General features: G+C 38.8%; 1 protein-coding gene across 2 annotated transcripts in view; it reads left to right on the forward strand.

Moving 5' to 3' along the window:
• TSHR (thyroid stimulating hormone receptor) overlaps positions 1-24,447 on the forward strand; it is a 166,915-nt gene that overhangs the window by 120,282 nt on the left and 22,186 nt on the right. Inside the window, exons 6-9 of one of the 2 annotated variants that reach the window (XM_060293646.1) lie at positions 681-758; positions 3,976-4,044; positions 13,122-13,199; positions 13,357-13,426. In XM_060293646.1, the coding sequence (XP_060149629.1) occupies positions 681-758; positions 3,976-4,044; positions 13,122-13,199; positions 13,357-13,426 (295 nt within the window). Of the gene's footprint in view, positions 1-680; positions 759-3,975; positions 4,045-13,121; positions 13,200-13,356; positions 13,427-24,447 lie in introns of those variants that run through there. The other variant, XM_030848698.3, reaches the window with a different exon arrangement.

Raw genomic sequence — 24,447 nt, forward strand, 5'->3', positions numbered from 1 at the left:
CTGAGAAAATGAGTTGCTCTGGACAAAGTATTAGTCAGAGATTCATGAGAAATCTCTGAGACCCACCTGCTCCCCTTGCACATGAGGATTTGTCAGGAACCTCAGCCCACACCCAAAGCTCACTTGCTCACTGCACATGTGGGGCTCTGAGTATATGTCCACCTAGGACAGCTCTCACCACCTCACCGGACCTCTGAGCCACCAACAGCTAAGAAATGTCAATGACACCTAAAAAGAAATAAGATAAAACTGAATTGTGTCAGGTTATTTATTTAAGGGCATATGTGCAGCAAGAGCCCAGCTCCAGAAGGGAAGCATTTTTTTTTTTAATTTATTTTTGGCTGCATTGGGTCTTTGTTGCTGCACACGGGCTCTCTAGTTGTGGCGAGTGGGGGCTACTCTTCATTGCGGTGCGCGGGCTTCTCATTGTGGTGGCTTCTCTTGTTGCGGAGCATAGGCTCTAGGCATGTGGGCTTCAGTAGTTGTGGCTCACGGGCTCTAGAGCGCAGGCTCAGCAGTTGTGGCGCATGGGCTTAGTTGCTCCGCGGCATATGGGATCTTCCCAGACCAGGGCTTGAACCCGTGTCCCCTGCAACGGCAGGCAGATTCTTAACCACTGAGACACCAGGGAAGCCCAGAAAGCACTTTTTTCACCAGGTGTTTTTGTTCCTCCCCTGCAGTGAAATTACAGACAACCCCTACATGACTTCGATCCCTGCGAATGCTTTTCAGGGCCTGTGCAATGAAACCTTGACACTGTGAGTACTGCCAGTTCCACTCCTGCCAACAATGAAACATTTATTTGGGCCGCTGTACTATTTCCACAGGCCATCCAAGAACCGTACTACCATATAGTATGTGCTCTATGGTCTACCGAGGGTTTCACATAGTTAAATAAGAGTAGTGACTCATGGTGTGGTGCTCTACAGGTGACGAAGTGGTTTAGGTAACAAGACGAGAGAGTATTCCCTTACAGAAGTGGTCAGCACACTTTATCTGTAAAGCACCATTCAGATTTTACAGACCACATGGCCTTTGTGGCAACTGTTCAGCTCTGCTATTTCAGGGCAAAAGCAGCCATCCACAATATATAAACTAATGAGCATAGCTATGTTCCAACAAAATTTTATTTACAAAAACAGCCAGTGGGCCAGATTTGGCCTGCAGACCTTATAATAGTCTGGGTTCTAGTATCCCCATTGAACAGAGGAAGAACCTGGGGTTAAAGCAAATTTAAGTGACTTTCCCAAGGTCACTGAGCTAGAAAATGGTGATGCTAAGGGCTTTTCATACTCTGCACTCATACTTCAACTGTGTCGTCACAAACTATTATTAAGTTCCTATGAAGGGATATTGAATAGAAAACATAGTTCTGCTCTACATCATCATTTTGCCAGAGTTTGAATGGGTTCTGCTCTTTAGTTGTTCAAAAGAAATGCTAGATCAGGGAAATTCACAAAATGTTCTAATGAAGGAGTTCTAATAGAGGTACAAAAGATGAGTTAATTCTCCAAGCCGGTAAAAATTCCCCTCTCTCATCGAATTAGCTACAAAGTAGAGTTGGGACTACATCCAAAGGATCCCGTCTCTCTAGTTTCAGTACCACTGCCCAGGTTCAGGCCTGGCGGGGGTTTTGCCCAGATTGTCACCCAGCTCCCTTTCTCCAGTCACACTACAGTCCAAGGGTTCTTCGTCGTATGCAAACCTGATTGAATTATGCCCCAGCAAAATTGATCCAGGCCTCTACATGACCCTTTGAAGAGGCAGTTTCCAAGCGTTCCAAGTCAAGCCGTCTTGACCCTGTGAAGGTATCTCAACCTCTGGGACTCTATCCACAGTGGAGCATTTCAATTCATCCTTCTCGAAAAATGGGGAGAGCTCTCTTGATAAGACAAGAGACTCCTCAGCCACCATTTCATTTGACAGCACAGCAAAGACTGGGATTTAGCCTGCTCAGTCCCCAAACCTCAAGGCCATTTACCTCTTCCGTAAAGCCTTCCATTGTGCCCACTCATTGTATATAAACACCAGTCTCAATTTCTTTGCAGGATGTTACCTCTACATTTTGACATCTTTTTCTAAGGACCCGTATCCCAAGCAGCCCTCTCAAGTGAAAGCTGCTGTTTGTCTCACACCCAGCATGGGGCCCAGTAGGCATCTGATAAACCTCTGAATGAGGGAACCTTAACTTTCCTGAAATCTAGAGGTGGGGATGGCATAGCTTGTCCATTATCTTTTCAGATGATTATTTCTACATACCTGCAAAAGTCCTGGCTTCTTTAAAGCTCATGCTCAAAAAACTATAAACGTGAAAGGGTATGTGTCCAACAGCAAACTTTGTACCCATATTCCTGGTAGGATAGAGTTTCAATCAAAGTTTGCAACCCTTTGTTCTTTCTTTCCTTACTATGTTTTTCTTTCTTCACTATTTTCCCTTTCTGAGACCTACTTGTCCAATAAGAGTTTTATTTAATCTTTGAAATGTAATTCCAACAAAGAACATTTTTATTGTCCAGGCCTCTCAGCAAAGTTTGGGAAAATAGAAATGCCAAATGTACAATTCTCACATCTTCATTAATGAACTCTAGTTCAGAAAAAATTAACTTACCTATAGAGCTTTCTCAGCCTCTGTGCTTAGCGTCCCGGTGCATTGCAGTCCTCCCCCAGGACACCTTAGTAGCAGGAAGTAAACTCATTGTGTAATTATTTTAAACAAAACAAAAAGCAAACAAGGATTGCCTCTTAGTTCTTCACAACTACATACGATAAATCCAAGTTTGCAAGGTATTCATTTTAACATGGTCGTCTCATAAGTGTTCACACCTTACTTGTTAAATGTATAGCTGTTTTATCCTGCCAGAAACCTTTTGATTAGGTATTATTTTATCATAGTTTTACAGACAAGGAAAACTGCGGATAATTGAGGTTGAGAAGTTCTCAGGGTCACCTACTATGAAGTGACAGAGCCAGGTCTAATTCCAAGTTTGGAGTCTCCTGTATGCTTCTCACTGTGTTACCAGAGTTCACAGGAGGCACTGCAGTAGTTTTCAGAGTTCCCCTACAATCACCACTCACTGTGCCTGATTGTGGACATGGCAGCCTTCTCTTATCCCATGCCAGTAGCCCCCAGGAACCCCCATGCACCCCTGTGTAGACCAGAGTTCCCATGGCTGGAGCTCCTTTTCCAGCAGAAAGGATGTGTCCTTTTGGTGGGTGGGAAGAATTGCTTTTGAGTTCAGAAATCCTGATTCCCGACAGCTGTGCATCAGTGCGGCTTTGGCAAATCACCTCCATATCTCAATAACCTGACTAGGAAATAGAGGAGATAATGCTTCAGTCCAGCCCTTGGAATCGCGTATGAATTAATTAGTTGCAGAAACATAGCAACAAGTTAAAACATTAAAACTTCCCCAAAAGGCCATGGTCTATCTATTTTCTTAGATTTGTTTTTGAAGTTCAATTTGATTCAGTCCTCAACCATTTAATTAAGCATTTAATGTATGATACACCCTGAGGATTAAAAATATGACTATAAATGTGAAACAACATTTTAAAGAGAAAAATATAAAACCTATGCATTCAGATGAATAATGTCTTTTAAAGTGCTCATCTTGAGAAACTGCACTTATTCCTCCATTATTGACATGGGGTTAACTATTTCCTGAAACCCCAGTTTTTTGAGTATACGTAAAACATTTTTTTAAAAATCCTTAACGATTGCAAATCTTTGCTCATTAAAGTGAATCTGCTTCTGGGAAACAGCTTAAAGCTCTAGGAGCTAAGTCTGGAGAATGGGGATTCAAACTGGAAAACACTATTCCATGTCCCAAATAAGACATACTGTAAAGTTTTCTTGTAGGGCCTAAGAACCTTCATGCACATCTCTGGCACTGAAGAAATAAAGAGCAACCCTCAGAGAAGAGCCAGCACTACCTCTTATAGGTCACTGATTTCTCCTCTCTCTGTTGATTATAGGAAACTATACAACAATGGCTTTACTTCAGTCCAAGGACATGCTTTCAATGGGACAAAGCTGGATGCTGTGTAAGTCAAGGGTTGCCATGGAAACCACTATCCTGCCCTACACTCCCTCCCCCAAGAAGGACCATTCAGTGGGTCAGAATTCTGCTAGAGATAGGTTCCACCAGAGCATTCCTCAACCCCAGAGTTAGCATGACCAAGACTTGGGGATAATGTTAAGGAACTTGACAAGATCCAGCTTTAGTGGACACACATTAACTCCAATTCTAAATCCCAAAGCTTTTATCCTTAATAAAATGGAGAACGATGGTGTCACCTTCTATTATCTTATAGGAGTGTGTGTGTGTGTGTGTAAATGTTCATCTATCATGTACATGAAGTAAAGGGGTGTCTTTAATTAAGTCCAAAGCTATTCAGAAGGTAAGGCTTTTCTTTTCGTTTTATCTGACATATTTTCAGGAAAGGTGTCAGTTTATATTTGATTCAGTTAGAAATAGCTGAAAAGCCATAGCCAGATTTTGGCTTCTCTGCAAATAAATAATGCCTAGAACAGGATATTGGCAAAAACATAGTGATTAACATGGGTCTCTGTCTTTGTAGTACCTTTCTATCAGATCTCTGTGGTCCCCAGTGTCCATGCCAGAGCATACTTTGTGTCTAAGAGCTGCTAGACTGGTTCAGCCATACTGGTGTGTGATTTAACCTAATAGCTAATAAATGACAAAGAGCTTTAGTAGAGTCTGCTTTCCACAGTATGGTGAACTAGATAATTTGTTTCTACTACGAAAGAACTAGATGATATATTTTGAAAAAACTTATTTTATGTCATATCCCCAAGAGAGGAAAATGAAACAACTAACAAACCAGTAGCTGAAACCAAAATGGTGGGTGCTTACAGAGGGTGCAGTTCCCTTGGGGGCAGCTGCCAACATCAGTGGTGCCAGGAGACTAGACTCAGTGAGAAGTCAGTGAGAAGGTGGAGAAGTGATGTAAACCTGAGACTGCTGGATTAAGCCAGGGAACCTGGATGAGAGCTGGAGTGGGACCACATTAGTAGAACCTCTGGACTCCTGGCAGAAATAAATGCAAACCTCTGCAGAGGAAAGAACCCCAGTGCAGGCCCAGATTTTTAAAATCAATCAAATAGGTGCTTACAGTCAAAAATCACACATAGGAAAGGAAGAAACTACCATGCGTAAGAGTCAGCTGAAGCAACAAACGATAGATTCTTGTGTTTAATTTGTTTTATGACAGTTTATTGAGTATTTTTAAACAATTGTATTTTTTCCATTCCAGAAGTTCTATTTGCTTCTTTAAAAATTTGCCTGCTCATTTTTGTAATTCCATCTTTTTTTTTTTCCCTTTAAACATTTCATACATAGTTGTTTTATATTCTGGAAACGATCATTGCACAATCTTAAGGCCTGTGGTTCTAGATCTGTTGTGCTCTACGGTGCTTCTCAAACTTTATTGTGCATATAAACGATCTGGGGGGTCTTGTTAAAATGCAGAATCTGATTAAGTAGATCTGGGGTGCGCCCCAAGATTCTGCATTTCTAACAAGCTCCCAGGTGATACTGAGGCTACTGGTCCATTGAGCAACTTGAGCAGGGTGAGTTAAATTACCTGCACAACACAGGTTAATAAGTTCAAAGTCATTATACCTTGACGTGGCTTCCTAAGTTCTGTTTGAAGTGGAGTCTCACTCTTTACCAGGGTTTTGGGTTTCTTAGTAGTCTTTGTTAAGTGAAGATCAGAGTACCTATATCTAGATTGCCTAGGTGTAGGTTCATCTGGGTTGATATTAGTCATTTGTTTAAATACATAATTATAGGGGAAGTCTGAAAAGACTCAACAGAGTAACATGAATACTTATACATCAAATTTATTTACAGTATTGGAGAGACCCTACTTCCATCTTAACTTTATTGTTCAAATCTCACACAATCCTACATTTAATTTTCTTTTCTTTTTTTAGTGTGCAGGATGTTTATTGAGGAGAGCTCCTGGAACCTACCGATATGGAAGGGAGGGTATGAAAGCAAAGCAAGATGGGGTAGCAGGAAAAGTTGGCTGACCTGACAGAGAACTCTGGAGCTAAATATGGCCTAGAGTTTTCCTGTTTCGCTAAAATGGCCAGACAGCTATACTCCCATCTTCTTTGGTCGTTAGATTTAAGCTACCCTAACATAGGTTTCCTTAGGTGAGACCATTCTCTGCAGCTGAGGCAATCCCAGGGACTGATAGCTAAAGCTTTTCTCCTGACAGTAGGCCCAGCAGCTGGATAGACAATTCCTTCCTAGATGGAGGACCCAGGTGTATGAGCTCCATCACTGTCATAACTTGAACCTCTTGGATTCAACTTATTTATTTATTTATTAACCTTTTCACTGGAGTATAATTGCTTTAAACGGTGTGTTACCTTCTGCCTTATAACAAAGGGAATCAGTCATACATACACATATATCCCCATATCTCCTCCCTCTTGCGTCTCCCTCCCTCCCACCCTCCCTATTGACCTTGTAAAGTTAAACAAAGTATACAGGTGGACTTCTTGCATCTTTTGATAGAATAATCTGAATTACTAATATCCAGCAGGGGGATACAGTATGCAGAGCTTCTCAGGGAGTTCTTGGTTCCTGGAGCACCTCTCTGGACTGGTGTTCCACAGAACACTTAAGAAGAATCTTTTGATATACTGCCTTGTTCGGAGGCAGGTAAATTTAACAAGGTTTATTCAAGAGGCAGGCTATGGAGAATCTTAAGAGCCAGTAAATTTTCAGATCATCCTGTGGTCTTCTGAAGTTAAACCTATGAAAAGATTATGTAGGAAAACGGTCTCTACCTTCCTACCAACTTTCTCCTTAGACCATATCATGGGCTCTGTGAGAGGCTTGGTTGATGGGAGAGAGTTATTCTGATGAAAACAGTGGATTTTAATTCACTGATTCTCTGAATTACATACAGTCTGTTCTAGTCACTACAACTATCCCTTGAAACACAGGAAAGAAATCAACGCACCATTTTCACATACTTTCTTGACATTTTTATGTAAAATTTGGAAGAGTTTAACAAATGTGGGCAATATTTCTTAACTGAGAATCATTTGTTTCTTGATTTTTAGAAGTCTAGATCTGAGATCAGCAAACTTTTTCTGGAAAGGGCCGGATAACAAATATTTTGGGCTTTGTGGGACACAAGATCTCAGTCACAGCTTCTCAACTCTACCATTGTAGTGTGAAAGCAGCCACAAACAATTCATAAACAAATGAGCATGGCTGTATTTCAATAAAATTTTATTTACAAAAATTGGTGACAGGCAGAATGTGACCACATGGTCGTAGTTTGTGGACATCTGGTCTAGATGTAGGTATTCAGTGAGGATGACCATTGTGTGATGAAATATGTAGTTTATTTCTCCCAATTCCTGGTAAAGGTTAAATGGCAAACATGGGATAAAGATAAGAAGTATCTGGACAAAAATATTTTAGGGTTTGAAAGTTAAGATCCAATCATAAAATAAAATAAAGATCTTTTTATCCAATCAGTATTTTAAATCTGAACTTAAATCTCTGCTCCTGTTATAAAACAACATTCCATCTGTTCGTTCTACCCTAAGTTTGTGATTCCTGGTTGATGGAAACTAAATTTTTCTTAGCTTCATGCACTCCATTAAAAGGTATCCTATAAATCCAAGGTAAAATCAAGATGATAATCATGATAAAGATGCCTGGAACTAGAGGAAGATAAATAAGGGTTGAGCTGTAGATGGAGAAAACAGAGGTCAGGTTTCCATAGTGATAACAAAATAGTATTCACTTTGTGATTTTAACATGGAGCTGTTGCCTCTATCCTCAATACTAACTGTGATTTAAAACTAATGTAAACACATCAGTATTCTATAATTACCCTAATATTGTTCAAATACTGTACATGGCATGTTAGCAATTTGTTGAATCCTCCAGAAGTATGTCCAAATATTTTAGCTTCTAATTTAAACAATTGCTCATCCAAAAGCGTGATTATTCCCCATCATCTGCCTCATGTCAGTTTACTGAAATTAGCAGATTTGACCTCACTTAGACCTATTTTTTTAGTGTAACTGAAGAACACGGTTGCAGCCAAGTTGGACAAATTCCACATTGAGAACAAGCACTGATGCCTCAGCAGCAGTTGGGTAATTAAAAGTTCATGAAAATTATGGCAAATGCTCGAAAGTTCATGGTCCTGTGATTTCATATGGAACCAAGCACACTGTCATCACTCAGATGTGGAATTAATAATAATACAAGCATCCCTTGCTCAACAGAAGTTGAACTGCTCTCAGTTACAAGTTAAGTCACACATTCATTCTTTGGAACCTCTTTTCCACCCTCTCCACACAATCTGGCATGGAGATATATCGCTTATCTCAGAAAATTTAATTCTCTGTATTGTATTTTGTATTGTCAAATTCTAGCAACAAGCTACCATCTGACAGTAAACATTTGGGAAGAAAAAATTACCATTTTGATGTGCTAAGAGCATACTGAAACACTAATCGTTATGAACAGAGAAGTCAACACAATTCATGTACTAATTAGCATCACACATTAGCTTATTACAAGCAAAACACTGCAGCTTGGAGCACTGGGAAAAGATGACGATAGAGAAGATTATAGGATTAAGCAGGCTATTCTTTCTAATGGAGTAAGTATTTGAACAGCTTGTAGGATATGCTCCAAGGCTGGCTTTTACCTCTGCCTGTTGAAGCCTTGAGCATTTTCTCACCTTTTACTGTTTACAGGCAGGTATCCTGATTTCAGCTACTAAAAGGATTTTTATGGAACAGTGAGGGCTGGGCAGCGATTCTCTTTAATTTTCCAAATAACTGATGGTATGAGAGCGAAATACAGTTCCCACAGAAGTATTCCCATGAGAGTCTCACAGTATAAACAGGTGCCCGCCCATTTACCCTAAGGGGATTGTGGAAATGCAGGCTCACATTCTATCTTGGAGCTGAAATGTATCCTAAAACTCCTGAGAGCAAAGTTCAGCAGCAACCACAACTCTCCTTACCACAGTGTCATACTCCTCCCTCTGACACGTCCTCACTTAAACATAATACAGAGGGTGCCTTGAGCTAGGAGTTACCCAGCAACTGGACTTTCATTTAGTCATCCAGCATGTTTTCACTGAATGGCTGTTGCGTGCCAAGTGTGAGTCCAATGGGGAAGGATGTGAGCTATGTCTATCATACTGAGTTCATCAACTGGATAGTCTTCCCCAGCTCATTCCTGACCATCTTCATTTTTCTGACCACACTGTTCTTCCTTAACTGTGAGATACACGGCACTTAAATCAGGGCAGGACTTCTTAACTCCCCTCTCCCTACACCCCCCCCACCCACCACATGAAAAATCTGACATATCTTTTCTCGGAAGAACTTCATTTCTTCCAAGAGGTTCTCAAAGAGGCATACATACTCCGAAGAGTGAAAATTCATTGAATACTTACATGTAGCAGTGTCTATCCTATTTTTAAAGGAGATACCCGTCCTTTGCTCATAAGCCCTTCCCAGTATTTGTACTTAGAAAGACTTTCAAGAAGTCTTTCCTTTCACCGCAGACTCCGAGACTTTCTACTCTTCTTTTGTTTACATTCATCTTGTCCTTGGAAGAGACAGTTTAGATGATCACACACACATACTCTCCCAATAAAATAATCATTGTCTGGAGTAGGTTACCCATGTAGTCTACCAAGATTTGTGATTGACTTACCCAAGTTGGCTTACAGAATGTGGATTCCAGAGGAATCAGGATAAGTCCGGGTCAAGGAATCAATTTAACTAACCTGACATTCCCAGTAAACATTATATGATAAATGAGGCTGATGGAAGCACAATCTTCTTGGATATTAAGGCTTCTGCAGATATATTTCCCCATCCCCATCCCCTCCGCTCCAGCAGAAGGTAGGATCAGCAATCTGAACCCAAGGTTAAAGCTTCATGGCATTATCATAATTTGTGATAATAAGACAGCCCTCCAAACCGCTAAACAGCAGAATGATGGTTTCATTTTTAAGCACCTAATTATTTCTAAGAGATGAAGTGCCCAAACAACCCTCTTGGTTTTGAAGAATGCAGCCTCCCTCAAGACTCCAGTTCATCTCCGTTCAAGTTGGCTGTACCCTCTCTCCATCCTCCTTCTCCCCTTCTGGACTCTGGCTGGCTTTCCCAGTTTAAAGTCTTCTGTAGCATTTCTGGTAAACTCTAACGCTTATCAACCAGACTCCTTATCCTTGGGGGCGTATTGAATATCAGATGAGAACACTGCAGAATTGTACAAGCAATTATTTAGTTTTACAATCATTTCTAATGATTAGAGCAAGCCGATTTTCACTTGCGGCAGTCAGAGATGAAGAGGAAAAACTGAGATGAGCTCACCAGTCCTTACTTGATTTTCAGCAGTCTGGGAAAAGAATGTGATCTGCAAGTTGCATGGTCCAGAGAATATAAAAAGAGACACAAGCCAGTGTGGCACTTGAGTTGAGTTAGTTGTCTTTTTACAAAACCATGCTGCTCAAGATCCTCTCTCCAGGTGTTTTGTCTCCAAGGCAGCTCTTGTCTGCTCTGGCTATCACTGATCATGAACTCTGTGGACACAGTGGGTTGAAGGAGACTCCAACAACGATCGAATGAAGCCTATGAGTGAGAGACTTACATGATAGCCATTCATCCAGAAGGCACAGACTTGCTGCTGTTAACATCTCAGTTGCGTCTTTGTACATATATGAGGGTTAATTGATACCCCCGCTCCATTTTTGACTTAACAGCACCCTGGAAGCTTGGTATCCATCCAGCCATTGCCTGAAGAGGCCATGTCTGGACCATACCCTTGTGGCATTTGTAAACAAGTTGCTTGTCACTGCCATCAAAAAAGTCAATTGGCCACCACACCCTATGATGAGTCTTCTAGCTTTCATTCCCCATTACTTTTTCCATAAAGTAGAAGTTTAGCATAGCTCACCTCACTATTTTGGAGGAAAAGTGCATTGATTTTTTTATTCAATCATTTACACCTTCCTTCAGTAAATAGTTATAGAGGCACTGAATTTGGCACTGGTGATACAACAATGAGTAAGACAGAGAGTTTAACTCTGATTTGGGAGACAGACGATGAAAAAGTAAACAAATACACAAGATAATCACAGACTGTGATAATGCCATGAAGGAAACAAAGATTGCAATGAGGAAAACTGATGGTGGCTACTTTAAGTTAGTTCTCAAGCTCGATTTGAGAAAAAATGTAAAGGATCACAAAATGTATACCAATTTATGAGATGTCATTGTGTGAAGTCGTAGTACTTGTCATTTGGTTAATCCCTCATCCTGCCCAGGAGAGGGAGACTTCTTGGTGTTTGGTAAAACTCTTCCTCCAATTGCTCCAGTGAACACCCATCTATGGCTCTGGGGCTGCCCTCTCTTATTCTAAGTTCCATCCTCTACAAAGGACTAGAGAGAGCAGAGCTGCTGGACCAGGAGAGGTTGAGGGCAGACCTCACGGAAGTGCTGTTTGTGCTTTCGCCTTCTGAACAGCAACAGAGGCTACCTCCTCATGGCTCAGCCACAAATAAAGCCACCCTCCCTCTCCTCAATCTCACCAAGAGATGCAGAGAAAGAGAGAGAGAGACGATTAACCAAGGAGAAGTTCTTCTGTGAGGGCTCTGGGGAAAGAATCCTTCTGACACAAAGTCCTCATGTCACACTATTTTTTTTTTTAATTGAAGTATAGTTGATTTGCAATGTTGTGTTAGTTTCAGGTGTGCAGCACTGTGATTCAGTTATACACATATATAGATATAGATATAGTTTTTCAGATTCTTTTCCATTATAGGTTATTACAAGATACTGAATATATTAATAGTTCCATGTGCTATACAGTAGGTCCTTGTTGTTTACCTAGTGTCACACTATTCTTATTAACCATCGCCCTTGAAGATTTTGCATCATGAAGAGCAAACACCATAAACAGAATAATGGAAGCATTATCTGTATCTAAGCAGATCTCCTGAGTCTCCACTGCATTCATTTTGTATCAACAGGTGACCACTCACTGACTCTTAAATTGACTAGTCTATGCAGGGGTCAGTTATTCTAAACATGTGTAAATTGAGATCATTTATAACAAGGAGATTTTATACACACACACACACACACACACACATATATGATGGCTATATATATATATATATATATATACACATACATAATGCTTTGTTTCTTTTTAGATAACATTGTTCTCTAAAAAAGCTAGGGGGGAAAAAGCCAGTTTCAAAATGCTTGGAAGCTTTTATCCATTTGGAGGTAATTTTATGTTTCAGAATCACTTTGTGATTTAAATTGCTCAAAAATATTTTACACTCAACTGCCCAATATATTTTCAAAATGGAAAGATCAATGTGCCCATCAAGGCCCTTCAGGAAAGGTATACTCTGTAATCTTATCTGTATAACCTGCCCCCCATTCCCCAGAAAGGATTGCCACAGAAAATGCTGGCCACCCAATTAAATTTGAAGTTCAGATAAACACCAAATAACCTTTTAGTATATGAATGTTTCAAAAATTACATGGGAAATACTTATACTAAAAAATTATTCATTGTTTACCTTGGCATCCTGTATTTTTACTTGCTAAATCTGGCAATCCTGCCCCAAATAAAAGATGTGAATCTCTGACAGTTCCCATCACCACTCGCCACCTTCACTGAATACCTGATTTAAGCCCAGTCATCAAAAGTAAATGTAAATATTGATCAATGTTGAGAAAAAAAATTTAATTTAGTTGGTATTGAAGAAGATTGAAAAATACAGTTGCCATTGGCCAGGTAAATAGGGAATTAGGCAACTTTTATATCATCTAGACATGCAAACTAGATCATAAACAAGTTCTCTTTCAAAGACTTCTGCCATAATTAATGTGTATAAACCTTGCACAATTGAAACTAGAATATTTTGAGTGCTTAACCTGGAAGAAGGTAAGGTGTTTTCCAAATTCCTAAGAAACAGGTAATAGCTAAGGAGACCATGCTCTCATTTTATTTTGGTATTTATGTTAATTTGCTTAACCTCACCTAATCCATCCTCTCTCTCACTTTCTCTAGTTACCTGAACAAGAATAAATACCTGACAGCTATTGATAAAGATACATTTGGAGGAGTTTACAGTGGACCAACCTTGCTGTGAGTAAGACATACAAAAGAATATTTGCCTTTTTTTTTTTCTTTTTAATGGAAGGGAGGGGGCCATTAAGAAGAGTAGCTGATGATGTCTGTGGGGAGGGAATGTTGTTGTCTTGGATAAAGGCTTCTGCTAGTACTTTTCTGCCGAGCTGTATAGGTTACTGCTTGGAAGAAAGTCCTTGTTCTTTGAGACTCAGAAGGCCCCAGACTCCACTGTGCCATCCTGATGCCTGATGCCACCTTGGTGTGGACATTCATGAAGGCCCTCTTTTGGAAAAAAAGACATTTTTGAGCATCTGGTGTTTGCAAAATTCTGAGATATGAGGTCTACAAATAGGTTGAAGGCACTCTAGTCTTTGCTGAGAAATGAATGTGTATTGCATAATGCAATACATTATGGTACTGTACCATATGGGGGTTCATAGCACAAAGAAGGAAGAGTATAAAAAGTTTGATTCATATCTGGGAAAACTTACAATCACTGGAAAAGATGGGATGTAAACAGTTTTTAAAACAACATGGAAAAAAAGTTATTTGTGCATTTCCTCTGATTTATACCTCCACATGTAATCATGATGAAGTTCTGTTGATTCTGTCTCCCGCAAGCCTCTTCTAGTGCCATCTTCTCCATCCCCTTGGTCTTGCCTTAGTTTAGAACTTCATTCTTGAGCATCTAGTACAATCCTTGCCAAAGTGGAACAGAGCCCCCCAGGAGAAGCACAAGACAATCCATCAGAGGCACGAAGGTTCCATACATAAGAGGTTCCATTTAAAAATAAGAACAAATTGGGAATTCCCTGGTGGTCCAGTGGTTAGGACTCTGTGCTCTCACTGCTGAGGGCACGGGTTTGATCCCTGGTTGGGGAACTAAGACCCTGCAAGCCACGTGGCATGGCCAAAAAAATTAAAAAAAGAACAAATTAAGTTCTACTAATATTTTACATATAGATGATCACTGTCCCTCAGGTGTCAGGTAGGTAATGATTGCATCCCAAGGGAACAGCTGGTGATCCACAGTCTCGAAGACTTACATCCTCACTCTTTCACTTTTAACAATTTCACTTCACTTTTAGATTGAATACACCCAGTTAAGTGGGTTTATGGCCTTACTTTCTTAACACACAGGCTCCATATAAGAGGGCAGAGTGACCCTGAAAATCTATTGTACCATACGGGGATTCATTGTTAACTCATGGCAAAGTACTTAAAAGTATTATGCATTTTTCTTTTTATAAAAAGACAAGTGAAAAAAAGTGTATTGACCTTTTCTGTGATTTTTTTTTTTAACCTGGAAGACATTTTTTAAAGACATCTTTAACTGCTCCTTCAAGATAAAGGTGATATTTCACCAATGAATGAGGAAAGTTGTTGCTCTTCTAAAGAAATGTGTGCTTTGGAAAGTCTTTAGAAACAGGTATTTGGAAACTTTTCCATGTTACATAATTTTCCTGATGAAAATAGTGAATGTCACTTATAAAAATTTTGCTTTTTTAAAATCAGAAATTGAATTTTAACATGTTTTAAAACCTTTCAAATTAAGAGTTGCAGTGGGTTTAAAATCCATGTATATAAAATATGAAAATGAAACATCTTTAGACTACTTTGCAAAAACTACTTATTGACAGCTGAGAATATGAATTTCAATAAAAACATGTATTTAATTACTGAATTGGATTGAGAGATGAGAATCTCAATTTAGTAAGTACAGCCAAGCCTGCCCTATTCCATTTGGAACCATCTATCTTTGTGAGGTAACTTTTTCAATTGACAACCATTTAAACCAAAACAAAAATAAACTGACCCAGAAGCAGACCTCTGAATAGCTGTATCAGAAAGTGTTAAACGACAGTTTTCATAATGAGTAAAGTATTATTTAATAACATTGATTTCACTTTGGTGAAATATTTTTTTAATATTACTTATTTGTTTTTATCCTATCCTTTTAAATGTACGGTTAGTGTGTTTTGTAATGTATAATATATAACATGGTATTACAGTAATATGTGTATAGAGCTCATAAATATACATATGTTAAAGTACATACTCAGACATTTTTTACTTATAAATACATGACATTGAAAGAATTTGAAGACCAATAGTGTAGACCAGAAACATTCAAAGTGTGGGTCCACTATAAGGTTGGCTCCAGAATGTACTTCAAAGCACAGCTTTCTTCATGGATAAAGTCTTCCTAGGAGAGCAAAGTTGCCCAAACTAAGCAGTGTGCTTAGTAAAGTAGTGGCTTACATTCCAGTACAAGCTTCTTACTTTATCAGGGACTCATAAGGAACAGCCAATGGTTACCACACTTTGAGTAGCACTGGTCTAAATGACAAGTCTCCAGATTTCCCCTGGGCGTCTATCTTTTTTTTTTTTTTTTTTTTGGCCTTCTATCTTTGACCTTGTCAATTTTACCTTCTCCAAACCTCCTTGTGTTCAAATGCAAATAGGATCTTAAAAACCAATGCTGGTCTCCCATTCCCCTCAGGATAAAGACCTTGCTGTGGCATGCAAAGCCCTGCTATAACCTTCAGCTTTATCTCTCACACCTCTATACACTCCTGACCAATCATCCATCCATATTGAAACTTTCAGCTCCCCTAATATTCCAACCTACTTCTATGGCTATGCTAAACTCTTGCTCTTCCTACTGCTTTGAAAACCCTAGCACAACCTTATCTGTCTGATAAGCACCTACTAGCATTTTGACATTTGAGTAAAGATCTCTCTGAAGTCATTCTTGGCCCTCCTCTCCTTAGGGAAGGATGACCATTTCTTCCCTTATACTCCCCACCTCTATTTATGCATCTCATGGCACCAGTGACATGTTTCTATCTATCTCTCCAGGAGCTCCTAGACGGCAGGGGCTATGTCTGTTTCATTTCTACAGTTCTAGTTCATATTACAGTGCCTGAAACACAGTACTTGCTTAAAAATGTTTGTGAAATTAATACAGTATACTATAAATATTTGAATCACACTTCCATAAATGCTATGGCATTTAAGTAGTAGTCACATTTTAAAGATATTTTAGTACATTGTCCTTATGGGAGAGTGTCCATTTCTACTTCTTTGGAAGCAGTAAATTAAATTACCTATTTGTTTGTGCTGCTTAAAAGTTGTTTTGATAGTTTTGGTAAGTCTCTTTTTTACAAGACTCTCTAACCAAGTTAAGAGCAGATGTGCAACAGCTTGACGATGCCAGTTCTGCTTCCTAGAGGCACGCCAGGTTACAAAAAGTGAACTATATTAGGAGCTAGACCTGGAGTTGATTCTTGGCTCCATCACTAATTGTGAGACCCAAGTCTCAGTTTTCTTATTTGTCAAAAGAGGGTAGCTAAAAGTAGTGAAACTTAAGTAAGAAAATAAATCTGAAGTATTTCATATATGCTTAATAAATGGTCAACATTATCATTACCTTCACTTCTTCCTGACTCTTGACAGCATCACTATTCTTATCTTTTGTAACCTCTCTGATCACTCCCTCCCGATTTCTCTCACTAGAGCTCACTGCCCCAGAATTTCAGTGTGGCTCAGTCCTGGATCTTTCTCCTCTATATCTTCTCCTTTGGTTAAATCATTTGGTCTCTAATATTATGAGAATATGAATAATTTCTAAATTTCAGGTTTCCGACCATAGCTCTTATTTAGTTATCTCACCTGCCTGGAATTCCTCCCTCCTCTCCCTCTCATTCCTACCCATTCCCATCAGTTTGATGAAACTTTTCCTGACCAACCTCTGAAAATGTACAGTCAACATTTACTGAGCACTTGGTAAGCCCAGGACTCTTCATTATGAGCTTTCAATAGGGGAGGGTCACCACTTTGAAGGATGGTCAGGGAAAGCCTCATCAAGAAGGTCACAACTGGGAAAAGATTGGAAGGTCATAAGGGAGCAAGTCATGTGACTATATGAGGGAAGATCATTCTAGGCAAGTGCAAAGACCCCCAGGTGAAAACATACCTGGCGTGTTTGAAGAGTAGCAAGGAGGCTGTTATAGCTCAAGCAGAGCGAACTAATAGACATATACATTTCATCCAAAAACAGCAGAACACATTCTTTTCAAGTGCACATGGAACATTCTCCAGAATAGATCACATCCTAGGCCAAAAAAGAAGTCTCAATACATTTAAGATTGAAATCACATCAAGCATCTTTTCCAACCACAATGGTATGAGACTAGAAATCAACTACAAGAAAAAAATGGAAAAATCACAAACACGTGGAGGCTAAACAATATGCTACTAAACAAAAAATGGGTCGTTGAAGAAATCAGAGGAAATCAGAAGATACCATGAGACAAATAAAAATGGAAGCACAGTGTCCCCAAATCTATGGGACACAGCAAAAGCATTTTTAAGAGGGAAGTTTATAGCGATGTAGGCCTACCTTAGGAAACAAGAAAACTCTCAAATAAACAATCTAACATTATACCTAAAAGAACTAGAAAAGAAGAATAAACAAAATCCAAAGTTAGTAGAAGGAAGGAAATCATAAAGATCAGAGCAGAAATAAATGAAATAGAGACTAAAGAAACAGTAGAAAAGATCAACAAAATTAAGAGCTGGTTCTCAAAAAGATAAACAAAATGGATAGACTTTTAGCCAGACTTACCAAGAAAAAAGAAGAGAAGGCCCAAATCAATTAAATCAGAAATAAAAGAAGAAAAGTTATAACAACCACAGAAATACAAAAGTGTTTTCCAAACTATCTATCAAAGATGAAGGTAAAATAAAGACATTTTCAGATGTGCAAAACCTCAAAAACTTGATTTCCCTTCACCTTTTCTTGAAGCATAAACAAATAAAGAAAAAAATGAGAATTTTAATGATCAACATTGGACAGAGGCAAATGGAATTCCCAGGATGACCAAAAAGGGAGGTCCTGGGAATCTTGAAACCAGGACATCTACATCAGGGCTGAAGGAGGGCTCCAAGAGAAAGTTCTACAAATAAAAAGGGATTGATAGATTATATGATAGGACTGACTTTATGAAAAACTGAGTTGAGAGATATTTTAAGAACTTTGGAGCATATAACAAGACTCAGCAAGAGGTCCATTCAAACCAAGATATGTAAATAAAAGAGAAATAGACATCTCATGAAGAAACTAAAAATGTTACACAAGAAATAAAATGAAATCACAATATGCAGGCTTGTAATAACCAAAATACTAAATATAGGTTTAACCAAATACATCCTAAAACTATTTCGGGAAAGTTAAGGGGGTGTGAGAAGGATGTATGTGCAGGGTGATGGAAGAGAGCTAAATCCTCATCTTCCAAAGTAGGGAGTCAGTGGGTGAATGAAAAACCAATAAATCAAGAAGTATTTTCAATTATGGGAAGAATACTGGAAGTTGAAAGTGGTTGTTTCAGGGGCATCAGAGAGCAGAAGGCAGGGAAGAGCTGCACAGGAATCTGCTGTGTGTGTTAAGTTTCCAGTATAATTTGCTTTATAAAAATAGGTTCATGCATTATTTTAATAAAATTCTAAATTAAATTTTAAAAGAACACCACAAAGCATAGGAAGAAAGGACAATGGAGATTGTAGCATTTGAGAGGCCCGTAGGAGGAAAACAAGAAATGAATAAGAGTCCAGTCTCATTTCTCCACTTCCAAGCATCTGTCTTAAAATGCATCTGTTAACTAACCATGTATGGCCTTGCAACATCACTTTAATTCTTGTCTTGAACTTTTGTCAAAATCTTCATTACTTTATTTCCGCCATATCTTCTCCCCATAACTAGAATTTAAGATCCTAGAGGAAATGGACTGTGTCTTATACTTTTTGTAATGCCCCCACTTCAAAAAAGAAGACAGCAAGTACTCAATAAATCTTGATAAAGTATAACTTAATATCAAAGACCCATGATTTGGCTATGATTTGGAGTAAAAGCCAAACTTGGAAAATCTTAAACTCCATCTAAAGAGAAGATAATTGGAATATATGTATACCTCATAAAGGTATTTGTGAAGACTGTATTCATCTCTGTTGACTAAAACAGTCAAATTTGCCAACTTAGTTTACCACCTGTTTTCAAGGTCATTTCTTTAAAAAGAATCTAATTTAAAACAGCTGCAACATCTAAAGTGCGATCTCATCTCCAATCTTTGCTAATTTTTTAAAAGCCTTTTAAATTTAGTTTCATAACATTTTTTCCTTATTGATTTTTTAATCAAGATATGCAATCTCATTTTCCATTTTTATACTGTCCATTTTTGATTATCATGTTTTCTTTTCATCTTATTTTGAAAGAGAAGCTCTTGGTGTTTATAACCCCAAAGGAAAGAACACACTGAAATGTAATGCCTTCCATAATAACCAGAGTCCTCCAAGGTCTAAATTATGTAACTCATTCTAATAAGCATTTAACTTACTGTTGATAATGACTATATTGTAATTGTCCCACTTACTATTATAAGTAACTCCTAAGAAGATGAAATCTCTGTGATAATATACTTGAGCTTGCACTACATGTTATCAACAAAAACAAACTTCAAAATAAACTATTGTTGCTATTAGCTGATCAAATTAATCATTTGAAAATCTAAGAGTCATGGCACTGCCATCTTGGTTTAGAGAAAAATAAGTCTTTCATATATTTCTTTTGACTCGTAATGCTCTCCACAAGGTCATACTATTAGATGGCTGAAAAATTGTGGCAGGGTTCTTTCTAGCATGGCTGAAGTCCACAGGCGTGTTGAATACATGATTTTCTAGGTTAATTCTGGGCAAAACTATTTTTTTATTGAGGTATAATTTACATACAATAACATGCACATCTTTAAAGTGTACAGTTTGATGAGTTTTGGCAAAACTATGTTACCTCATTGAAGGCTTAGAACATTTTCATGGCCCAGAAACTTCTCTCATGCCCCAATGTCCCATAGACAGCCACATATCTTTTTATTCTTCTAGTGTAAAAATAGGAGTGAAATTATCAGGTCATAGGATAGATGTATATTTAACTTTATAGGATATACTGTCAAACTGTTTTCCAAAATGACTATCCCATTTTCTAGTCCCACCAGTGAAGTGAGTTTCATACTTGCCAATCCATTGTATTATCAATCTTTTTTATTCTAGCCATGCTAGTGGGTGTAAAGAGATATCTCATGGTGGTTTTACTTTGTGTTTCCCTGACTATTAATGATGTCAAGCACCTTTTCATGTACTTGTTAGCCATTTGTATATTTTCTTTTTACGAGGGTCTGTTCAAATATTTTATCCATTCTTAAAGTTGGGTTGCATGCCATTTTGTTGTTATTGAGGTGTGGTCCTGAGAAATCAAATCAGTTTTAGTCCTAACTACCAGTCCTCTGTCATCCCTAGTTTATTCTCTCTTTCTGTTTCTCTTTTCTTTCTAAGGAGAAATAGCTAATCTGAAACAAACTCACACAAGGTGTTCATTAACTCATTCTGAAGATATTTTACTGAGCACCTACTGAACTCCATGAAAATTATAAGAATAAGATACAACCTCTGCCCTGAAGGAGGTTACAATCAAATTCAGGAGAAATGTGAATAAGGCACTATAAGTTTAATGTAAAAAGAGCCATGAGAAGTATTTAAAGAATCAAGATAGCATTTCTGGTTAGGGTGACCAGCAAAGGCCTTTTTAAAAGAGGTGGTATTTGAGATGGGCTTCAGGTGAGGGGCAGAATGACAATAGACAGAGACAGAAACTATAAGAGGAAGAACAAAGGCAAACGTACAGGAAAACAGGATATATTCTAAGAGCAACAACAACCAAAAAAACATAATTTGGGCCAAAGAATAGTGTCTGAAAAGCGCGTTGTGTTGAAATCATGTTATGGGAACATGACCTGACTCAGCAGGTAAGGATGACCCACTGAAGGTTACCATGGAAAGATTAGTAATAGCTGCATAATCCATTACAGTTTGTGGTCCTCTTCAACTCACCCCATGCTTCCTTTCCTTGGCCTCTGCCCACACTTGACTCTGACTATATTAACCCTGGGTAGCTCTGTCCCAGCCATGGCACTGGGACCGCTCATCTCTACATCCTGGCTGTTTGGCAGGCACTGGCCCTCCCTCAGAGGGAGGGAAATCAAGCCCAAAGACCTAATCAGCCTAGTGTTCCTTGTCTTCCTTTCTGTGCCTGCCAGCAGAGCCTCTGGAGTAGCTCTCTTGGAGAGGAAGGGAGCTTCCTAAGGGTGGAAAACCAGAGGGGTTTGTCTACTAGGCTGCTCTACTCTGGGCTGTGAAATGAGTTACAAAGACAAACAGACCTCTTGCAGTGCCCGACTTGGGCACCAAGCCAGACTCATGCCAAGGAAGCCGGGTTGTCAGGGAAGCAACCAAAGCAGGATAGGCAACTTCTCCTCCTAAGTCATACACCCTTTTCTCCAGAGGCACAGCAAAGGAGAGGGCCTGTGGCCATTTTGTAGAGTCTATGAGAGCTGCAAGGAAGGTCACAGAAGAAGTTGAAGAGAAAGAGAAGACAATTACTTTTCCAGAATTGTGTGCATGGTGGCTTCTTGCTAAAAACAAAAGGATGGTCTTCTTCAGCCCTAGGAATCTTTGGACCAAAGGAGTTATGTCAACAACTCAGGATACTTGATTCCCCCCAAATCCAGATTTATTGATCAGTAGCATCTCTTACTACCATAGCCATTGATATGAGAAGAAAGGATTAGCACTTCAAGTCATGGAAATCTATAATGATAAGGTTACGTTTTACAATTATTGAGAAACTTTCAGAGCATTTCCCAACTAGGGGGATGACTCTGGTAGGAGAAGGATGATGGAGTTATTGCAAAGATCCTCAAAGCCATACAAACCTTTCAGCTTCTTCAATTGACTAAAAGCCCAGCTACTATTATCCTCAAAAGATTTTTACTTTAAATAAAGTTCTCCAAAGCACTGAGAGCCACTGTCCTAGAGCAATGGCCTCAAGTGATCATGCATTTTACGTCAGGGGATTCAGTCTGAGTAAAGGTTTTTGTATCTATGCCACGCCAAAAAGTAAACTAGGATGACTGCATCTCTAAAAAAGAATAACTCACAAATCCATTAACTGTTTCTTTTAACTCAGTTTTGCTAAAGTCAATTATTTAAAGGATTTTTACTTTGATCAAAACTGATAGAACATGAAAGAATCTTTACTGAGTCTGAATTCTAGGTAAACAACACTTGAAGTTTCGGGGAAAAAATTAGAAAAAAATTTCTAAACCATATTAATTTTCTAAACCAGTTTTATTAACTAATCAGTGCTCTTTAGCCAAGAGCCCTCAACAGTGAATCTTCAGAATAAAAAGCAAGTAGGAACACATATTTTTCTCTGCAACTTTACATGTAAATAAATCTACTTTTTAGTGAGTGCCTACTAGTCTCAGTGCTAAACATTTTAAAATAAATTAGTTTATTTTATACTATCAATCCCAAAGGTTTCTGACCTCTCCACATTACTCCACTCATAATTTCTGGTAATTTTACCCATATCAAGTCTCAGTTGTATGATGAAAGAAGAGAAATGAGATTGCATAGGGCCAAATAGATGAGGCAAAAATCATGCGTACTCTGTTCTGTGGCAAGTTTTACTCATGATTTTATAATTCACTAAAAGATGCTGATAACAGGTTGATAGGAGGGGTGAATCAAACTGGGATTAAATTTTTAAATAAATAACCCACAAATATAAATAAAGAAGCGGTTTACAGTGCATAGAAATGAGGCACTCAATTCTTCCCAAGCAAATATGGATGAGTACTAAATCTTTGACTCTTCTGTGATTTTTACTCTTGGAACAGGTGGAAGGAAATAAGGTAGTTAAGGGTTTTCATTCTGACATGCTGTCTCTGTCAAGTCTCTGAAATCCATTTTGTTAATTATGTTCTGCTTCTGAGTCTAAAAGAAACAAACACTCAAAAGAAAGTGGACTTTTCACTTCTCACAGACTGATAGTGATGGTTATTATGTATGTGTGTTGTGCGTCGGGGAGGACAGGGGAGAGGACTTAACACTGAGGAGGACATGTTTGTGTTTCAGCATTTGACTGTCGGTAATACCTTGCCATCATTTCCTCTTGTTACTGTGTGGAGGAGCTCCAACCTTACTGAATTACAGTATACAGGTAGTTTTTCATTCCAGGATATATAATGCTGAGACAGTCAACTCCATGAGATTTCATAGGTCATGGAAGCTCTAGTCTTAAATGAAGTGTAATTATGCAAACTCAAGAGCGAAAAGAAAGAAATAACAGTGATTATCGGAGTTACAAAGCAATTTTGTTTGTACGCAAAGACTTCAAGAAAAGATTGGTAATTTATGATCATCTAAATCTTTAGACAAACATTTTCTTATTAATAATAGGGGCCATTTTTGAGCTTCAGCTGTGTGCTAGGTTCTTTACAGATCACCTTGAGTCTCTTTAACTATTCAATAGTAGGTGCCATGATCCCTATTTAACAAATGAGAAAACTGAGGTGCAGTGATATCAGGTAAGTCACCTGGCCATAAGTGGTGATATTAGGATGCAAACCCAGCCCTAACCCAGAAACACCATCAATTTACAGCACATCAGGTCAACCCCTTTCACATAAGATGATTCTTGCTCCTGTTGTAATCCTCCAACGTTGCTTGATCATTTTCTTAAATTTCTACTTGAACATCCCCAGTTCTTGATCATCTGACTCTGAAAAAAACCAAAGTCCTCACCAAGGCCTTCAAAGACCTATGCTGTTCGCCCCCCACCAATGACCCAGTATCTCTGATCCCATCTCCTGCATCTTTCCTCATCACTCCACTCCAGCCACACTGAACTGGTGCCCCCAGGCACATTCTCACCTTGTGGCTTATGCACCAGCTGTTTTCTCTACCCAGGAGGCTCCTTCCCCAGATATCCATGGGGCTTGCTCTTCTGACTCCTTTGAGTTTTTGCTTAAATGTAAGCTTCTCACTGAGGTCTTCCCTGAATTCCCTGTTTAAATTAGAAGCTGCCCATCACCCTTCATCCCATTTCCCTGCTTCCTTTTTCTCCATGATACTGAGCACCATCCAAACTTCTAGCTATTTTAGACATCTACTGACTTGTTTACTCTTTCTCCCTCCATTAGTATGTAAATGTAATGGGAGAAGAGATTTTTTTCTATCTTTCCCCATGGTTGTAACCACAGTGCCTGATACAATGACTCACACAGAGCAGAAGCTCCTTAAGAACGCCTCTTTTCTTATGGGTTCTCCGAAAATGAGCAAGCCCAGTAGCGAAGTAGTCCATGTGAAC

This window comes from Globicephala melas, chromosome 2 (assembly GCF_963455315.2).
Source record: "Globicephala melas chromosome 2, mGloMel1.2, whole genome shotgun sequence".
NCBI classification, from domain to species: Eukaryota; Metazoa; Chordata; class Mammalia; order Artiodactyla; family Delphinidae; genus Globicephala; species Globicephala melas.